Source organism: Lactuca serriola, chromosome 4, assembly GCF_051521515.1.
Source record: "Lactuca serriola cultivar US96UC23 chromosome 4, Lser_US96UC23_V15, whole genome shotgun sequence".
Lineage (NCBI taxonomy): Eukaryota > Viridiplantae > Streptophyta > Magnoliopsida > Asterales > Asteraceae > Lactuca > Lactuca serriola.
The window spans coordinates 28,591,773-28,600,000 of record NC_136411.1 but is presented as its reverse complement, the minus strand read 5'-3'; the positions used below and the strand labels follow the sequence as shown (position 1 = coordinate 28,600,000).

Here is an 8,228-nt window from a genome sequence, read left to right as displayed (position 1 = left end):
AAATATAAATTTATATTAAATATAACTACTTTTTAGAAGTGTTAGATCAATAACTAATAACAAAAAGTTAACAAAAACCACAATACTTGTATCTCCGATTTGAAAAGACATAACAAAGAGCAAAAAACTGTGTCTCAAACGAAAAAACACGAGCCATAACACGCAATAACGCGCCATGGCGCGCCATATCACGCCTTGTCACGCGTCACGCCTAACAGCAACGTTATAAAGCTTTTCTTAACGGCGAAGCCACGCCTCACGCCATGGCGCGCCTTTTAGAACACTGATATATATATATATATATATATATATATATATATATATATATATATATATATATATATATATATATATATATATATATATATATATATATATATGATTTCTTGGTTTATGTTCTTGCTATTTTTTAATGTTTTATATTCTAGATAATTCTTTTTAACAATTTTCAAAACAAATAAAATGTATTTCGAACAATTTAGTAAAAAATAACATGAAATATGCTAAAATGCATTTAATTAAATAAAATTCATATTTATAAATTAATATTGTTTTCTTTCTTTATGAACTTTATTTTTCTTTACCTATTTTATTAATAAGAAGAAATAAGAATGAATTAATGACTTATTTTGTTCTTTTCCTTCGTTCAAATAAGACAATAAAATGTAATGATTCATACCATTTTAATTTTTATTGATCAAATCCATTACATTGTCCATTTTATTTCTTCATGATATCATTCCTTCATACTAAACAATACCTAATAGTTTTTAATACAATACAAGGAAACGAGACATTAGCGACGATAAAAATCACCACCAAAACTTGGATTTGTTGCCGGTAAAAGTAATAGCGGCAACACGTTGCTACAAAAAGGAGTCGGTACTGCATTTCGTTATTGCTTAAAATGTCGTCGCTAAAGATATTTTTCGCCGCTAATAGCTTTGTCACCGATAATACCCACTGTCGTCAGTAATACACTTGTCATCGGTAATTGTATATATATGTCGTCGGTAATATTATATTTAATTTTTTTAAATCAATACTTTTCGTGTGCAGAATAACCGGTACCCAACGGCATTAAATACAGAAAAAAAAAATTATATAATGACCTCTTAGGTACCAAAGTGTTATAATTCCATACAAACACCAAAATAAACAATAAGAGTGTTATAAATTTATGTCACAACAAGTCTAATGTAAAAAACACAAACAAATCCGACAAACCATCATCTCTGCTCCCCTCGTTTCCTACTTGATCATCACTTTTTGGTTTCCCCGATTGAAAAAACGCATAAAGTTCCTTCTTGCACGTCGGGTCGTTGAGCATTGCACGAAGATTCAACTACATAATAAATAACAATATATATATATATATATATATATATATATATATATAAACTTATAAGTTAAACTATTAATATAAACAAAAACTACCAAAGTACATTAGTATTTTTTGCACTTAAATACAAGAAATACCAAAAAAACGACATAAATACAATTACCAAATCAACATACATTTATTGATACCTAAGTACATTGTTATTTTTAGACTAGGGACAAAAAGCCAAAGTACATTGCTATTTCTTGTACTTTGAGGATAAACACAATTACAGATAGAACCTGTGGGGGCCGAAAATCAATTGATGGTGTAGTGGTGTGGTAGTTGTCGGCAGTGACAACAATGACCGACGGTGATAATAACAGCCGACAATGAAGAGTTGAGAAAAACTGAAATTGGCATACTTTTTATTTTATTTATTTATTTTTTGCATTTAATCAGGATTATGAGCTAGAAATTGATGTTACATGAGAAAGAGAAATGAGGAGGAGGTGACCTATCATCACCGGAGATACATTATAGTCGCTACTATCTTCTTTTCCCCTTCGTCAGAATCTCACAGTGGGGAGTTTCCAGAGACATGGTGGTCCTTGTTGGCCTGAATCGATCGACGCTACGTGAATCATCAACGAAATGAGAAAGAAAAAACGAGAGCAAAGGTCAGAAGTCGAAAGCGGAAAGAGAGGCAATCGATTTTGCTTATTTGTGTCAAGCAATACCGGTGACAATTAATATCGATGACCTCAAAACTTTTAGCTGCGACTCTATTCAATTGCAGCGACAACTGTGGAGGGAAGTTATGCCACATCTTTTTTTCTACAATTAGCGGCGACAAAAATCGTCGGTATTAATGTCGACACTATTGGTTTTATGCAAAATGGATCTCCGACCATTGGATTACAGTCTCGATTGGAATGATGGGGTTTACAAGAAAGGGTTCACATGGATTTAGTACCCAAGGCATTACCGGCCGGTAACACATTTTTAACGGTGACTCAAGCTTGAGTCACAGTTAAAAGTCTCTTTTTAACTGTATTATATTTACTAATCTTAATTACTACAACTCTTCTTTTTACATATTAATATTAATCATGTAACACAAGGTATAAAAGATACAAAAATTCCTTGTTCATTGTTAGATAAATATTTAAATGGATAAATAAATTATCGTCTTGGTTGTTAACACTTTATTTAGTGTTATAGTAATATACTTTTAAGTCAATAAAATCTTTAGAATTTAATAATATATTGACTAACTTATTTTAAACAACATACATTTTTACCATACAATTCTATAAACACAAAAATAGAAAACAACCTATCTATTTAAAGAAAAAAGGAAAGAAGGGGAAGCTTAAGAACCAATAGACATACCCCTAAAATCAAAAATTATCAAGATCAAGATCCTATTAAATTAAAGATCATTTTACTTTTTTCAAAATCTTAATCGTAAGATCTAATAGGGATCCCAAGATCCTACCCAAATGAATAGTCTCAAAATTTGTTTGCAAAATCCACTGATGTTGATTAAGACATTAACGTTACAATCAATTTTAAATTATTAAGTACGAACCACACTTCTTATTGTTGTAGACCATAAAAATTAGAAAGAAAAATCTTCAAAAAAAACATGATCTTCATGACCATATACAACCAAAGACATAAGATTACAAAGGAATATCATGAGTATCACGATACTCTATGTAATTCAAGATGAAATATTGAACTTTTGATGCTCTATGAGACATCATAAGATTTTTAAAACGTAGGATCTTAGGATAAAGATCAAGATCTTAACAATCATGCAAAAATCTACCACACTATCCAACAAATTAGCTAACCACTAATAAGAATTATTAATTACAATTACCTTTTGAATCGTTCCTCACCAATATTGGTTTTATTAATCTGCCAAGACCAATATCAAACAATTTTTATATAATTGTTCATGAGATACTTTATAGATGTGAGCCATATATTGTTGTGTGTTCTTCAGGTGAAAAAATCATTTCGTGCACATATGTCATCATTATTCACTTCAGTCACTCGAACTCAATTAATTAACGCACAGACACGTCACACTAATACCAAACAACCAATGTTTAATTTCTTGATCTGCATTGGTATATTGAAATTTTTACTAGTATTTTGTATGATGTACATGTTCCGACATCAATTCATTATACCATTTGCAGCTGTCCTTTTTGATACGTCTGTTGCAGATCATCCTTGTTATATACGAGTAGCAAGAAATTATGATAAGCTTGCAATTTAGGCGATACCAAGCTACTTTGATCTAACAATGTGTCAAATCAAATCGTGAAAATTGGTGAATTAGACTTTTCATGTGACTAACAAATTGAAAAAGACTACGAATAATTAAAAGAGTACGTACTAGCTACTTTTGCTTGTGTGATATTTGATGGATCCTTGGTTTGCACTATGTAGTGTAACATCTTCCATCATTGTATTGCTGGCATGTACATCTCTTTCAACATCTCCTTTACATGTTAACTAGAAAAGTGAGGGACTGTGTGTCTCTGTGTGTGTGTGTGTGTTTGTGTGTGTGTATGAGAGAGAGAGAGAGAGAGAGAGAGAGAGAGAGAGAGAGAGAGACTCACGCCTGCCTTTTAACAGTAGCTCTCCAAGGAGTTCCATAGTCCTGATACCTATCTATGTCATCGAGAGTACTTGATAAACCTGAATGTACAGTGAATACATATACATAATACATACAATATCCCACAAAAATATTTTCACATTCGTCAGATCAATAAAGTTATAATAATTCATTTGATACATGGTAAGATTTGTCGTGGTGCTTTGTTTCTGGAAATAATTCTTACCTACAAGAACTAATTTAATTACCCTTGAAGCTTGGGATTTTACTCGAGGCTAACTTAGTAATTTCCTATATTCCAATTCTTTTGTTAGATTTTATACCAAGCCATGTCATGCAATTTTAGTGGACTGAGTGGATGAGCCCTCCACTTGCCTTACTTATTATGTATATATTCTTGTTTTTAGCCTGATTCCAGCTTCTGCTTGCTGGCTTAGGCTCTGGAGTGAATTGTTGTTAAAAAATATGCAATTTTAGTGGAACAAAGAGAAACTTCCATTTATATGCCTCATTGTTTGATACAAATGATGATGATAACAAGCATAGTTGAGCTTGTTCATGTAATTATAAAGATGTTTTTCATGATAATATAGAGTAATTACTTAATTTGTCCAGGTATCATCTGGTTTAATGATAGTATTAGATGAACAAGAGTTTTGAAATTCAATATTACTTTAAAGGCTTTCAAACAAGAAGGAAAAGAAGCTCTGATCTTACTTTCAGCCGAAACTTATTATGTGTATAAGGTGAAATTAATTAGTATATGATGGATTGGGTATATTGGAATTGAAAATTAATGGAGGTAAATGAGATTGGTACACCATTCTATGTAGTGCAGTTTCTTTCTTTCTCACCTGTCTTTTGCCGAGTCCTTGTCTCCCCCATTTCTATACACGCCAAAACAATCACCTTCCAAATTTTTTATATCCCTATTCCACGTGCACACTGCCTCCCTCTCTTTCTTTCTATCGCTGCATCATATCATTGATTCCACCCAAAAAAATTTGAATTTTTTTTCCTTTATCTTCTTTAAAACCTTCTTTAACGTTTTTCTCTCGATCCATTGTGCTCTCCGCCAATAGTCATGACTTAAAACTCTCTCTCTCTCTCTCTCTCTCTCTCTCTCTCTCTCTCTCATGATGATTTGTTTTTTCTACTAACACCCAAATCTTAATACTTCTTTCTTGAGAGACCTCTTAATTGCCCTCTTTATCTATATGTCTGTATGTATGTGTCATCTTCATGACTGTCCTTTTACAAAAGCATCAAACCAGCTTCTTGGATCTCTCTCCGTTCCAGTCTCTCTCTCTCTCTCTCTCTCTCTCTCTGTGTGTTTTTTTTTCACATTTCAACTTCTCTTCTTTAGCAATGCACATACCCTAAATATGTGACATTCTGTAAAGCCAAAAACTTGGTGTAGCTTTACAAACATGGCAACAACAAGCGAAAGTAATGGGTGTTTGGATGGTGATGAAGTGGATGAGGATTCGATTCTACTCTCTCTTAGCCCTCCAGGACAAACCCAACACCATGACTTATCCAAATACCACAACTCTCATCATCACTCAAATATCTCATCCTCCTCACACTACTCCTTTCACCGAAACCCTATTAAAGATCTTAACCTCAAACTAAATCTGAATAACAGTACTACTGATAGTTGCGAGGATGGTGTAACAGTCGCACTTCACATGGGTCAACCACCAACTGCGTCATCAGTAGGAGAAGGAGACTCCAGCAGCTTCTCCACTAATCCTAACATAAGCATATCAGTTGATCATTTACAGTATTGGATCCCCACAACAGCGCAAATCATGGTTGGCCCTACACAGTTTTCTTGCACAGTTTGCAACAAGACATTCAACCGCTACAACAACATGCAGGTTGATTCTCCGGATGTGACTTTGGGGGAATATATATTTTTTAACTAACTAATTAAACTCTCTGCCATTGTAGTCTTTCTACGTACTAATTAATTGCTGCACATGGACAATGATTTAACCTTCTGGTACTTTAGATAAGCGTTTTTAACATGCTTTGTCAAGTATAAGTACTTCTCCCTTGTTTGCTTCCTATTCTCGATATCTTTTTAAGTATAATTAATTATCTGTATTAAACTTTTTTGTCCTGATCCTTATTCTAAAATAATTTATTTTTCTCAGTTACATATTTACTATTTTATGGATATTATCGTGGTCTTTGTAATTTTATGTGCTTTCTAATAATTTTTCTTCTATATATATACTTCCTAGATGCATATGTGGGGGCATGGATCACAATACAGAAAAGGTCCTGAATCCTTAAGAGGCACAAAACCTGCATCATCAATGCTGAGATTACCTTGTTACTGTTGTGCGGAGGGTTGCAAGAACAACATAGACCACCCCAGATCGAAGCCACTCAAAGACTTTAGGACGCTTCAAACACACTACAAAAGAAAACATGGTGAGAAGCCCTTTGGGTGTCGAAAATGCGGGAAGCCTTTTGCAGTAAGAGGTGATTGGAGGACTCACGAGAAGAATTGTGGGAAGTTATGGTATTGTGTTTGTGGATCGGATTTTAAGCACAAAAGGTCTCTTAAAGACCATGTTCATGCCTTTGGAAATGGTCATGCACCTCATTACATTAATTCTGAAGACTTGATTGAGGTAGATGAAAACGAAATTGTTGATGAAGAAGACAAGAGAAGTAGTAATGCAGACCATGATGGTAGCTTTCTAAAATTTCAATGATTTACCAACTCTACTTGTCTATGTAAACAGATTAGTGACAGTTTATTTCCAAATTGCTTTTTAATTACGCACACATGCATTGCTCTTATTATATGATATCAGTGAGAAATGCATGCTAGAACAATTTTGGAAAGCTTTTGTAAGGATTCATATGTTTTCATATTAGAGAAGACTAGATTCTCACCACGACGCCTTGTCCTTTTCCTAGTCCCCACAATTTTTGCCCTAGATCTATAGCCATTTGTTTTGATACTTTTTGTTCGTGTTTAAAGAAAATAAAATTAAACTATGTAACGTCTAAAAAAAATAACTGCATGGAACAGTAAAAATATTCTAATTAAACTACGGATAATTAAATGTTTCCCATTGATAACAAAACATGGACGTAGGAGGTGTTAGGAGAAAGAGTGACTAAACTCATGGCAAGTTAAATATTAACAGTCGATAATGTTTAACTTTTGGTGCCAAGCTAGAATTAAACTGTAATATGATTGAAGTCACTAGTGCATATGAATTGGGTTTATTCCACGATCAATCGATCTGTTATATATGTAATCCTTATGAAATATAATCATCTATTTAATTTCGTATATTGCACAGATGTATGAAATATATTGTATAAAATTAATTAGGTATAACCGTATAAAAAAATATATGCACATGCATTTACTAACATTCCTTTGTTTATATCCAGGGCCCCAAATTTAACAAAAAGAATAATTTTGGGAATTATTCATATGGAGTTTATAAAATATATTAATTAATATATTTTAAAAATGTTGCGGATTAAATTTACCTGCGGATTGGCCTTAAAGGATATGTGGATAGTCTTTAATAAATTCGGGAAGATCGGGGACGTGTACATTACAAAGAAGGTTAGTAAACATGGTGTCAAATTGGGGTTTCTTAGATTCTGGATGATTATTAATATTCAACTTCTTATCAAAGGTTAAATACAGTTTGGATAGGAATGTAGAAAATCTTTGTTATGGTTGCAACTTTGCAGATAGCCTTTGGTATTTTGTGATTATTATTATTATTACTAGTTTATAACCCGTGGGCACCACGGATTAGAAAGGTAAAAATAATTTTAATTAAATTATAAGGTAATTATTGAGCTATGATAAAAAAAAAAATTAATAATTTAATAAATTAGGCAATAGATATTATAAATAATTTTTTTGTTGAGGTGTTTGATATGTGTAAAATGGACGAGTGAATTAGTGGAAATTTAATTAATGAGGAAAAACTTTAGAATGACAAGTGGCAAATAATTAATGTGAAGCTCTAATTGATTGACATGTGGCAAATGTGCTACTCTTTTATTAGGTAGGGAGATTTGTGTAGAAAAAGGCGATTCATTAATTAAACAGGAGGCTAACACAAAGGAATTATAGAGGGTTTAAAGCAGTTTTTCCGCTTAGCTTACCTATCAATCGACTTTATGCAAGGTGTAGAGAACAAATACTTTAGCTTATGAGGTAAAGGCTTTTGGCCTTTTATGGTTTAAGAGTAGAGCTAAATGGAGTAGAGA

At 32.6% G+C, this 8,228-nt stretch overlaps 1 protein-coding gene across 1 annotated transcript; it reads left to right on the top strand.

Moving 5' to 3' along the window:
• Positions 1–4,996: 4,996 nt before the first annotated feature.
• Positions 4,997–6,880, top strand: DOT5 (C2H2-like zinc finger protein). Its single transcript, XM_079037455.1, has 2 exons — positions 4,997–5,845; positions 6,215–6,880. The coding sequence occupies exons 1-2, from the start codon at positions 5,393–5,395 to the stop codon at positions 6,692–6,694; spliced, it is 933 nt and encodes a 310-aa protein (XP_078893581.1). The 5' UTR covers positions 4,997–5,392; the 3' UTR covers positions 6,695–6,880.
• Positions 6,881–8,228: the final 1,348 nt, after the last annotated feature.

Coding starts and splice junctions, on each gene's coding strand:
- DOT5 (XM_079037455.1), top strand. CDS start 5,393: ATGGCAACAACAAGCGAAAGTAATGGGTGTTTGGATGGTGATGAAGTG. Junction 5,846..6,214: donor ACCGCTACAACAACATGCAG/GTTGATTCTCCG, acceptor TATACTTCCTAG/ATGCATATGTGGGGGCATGG.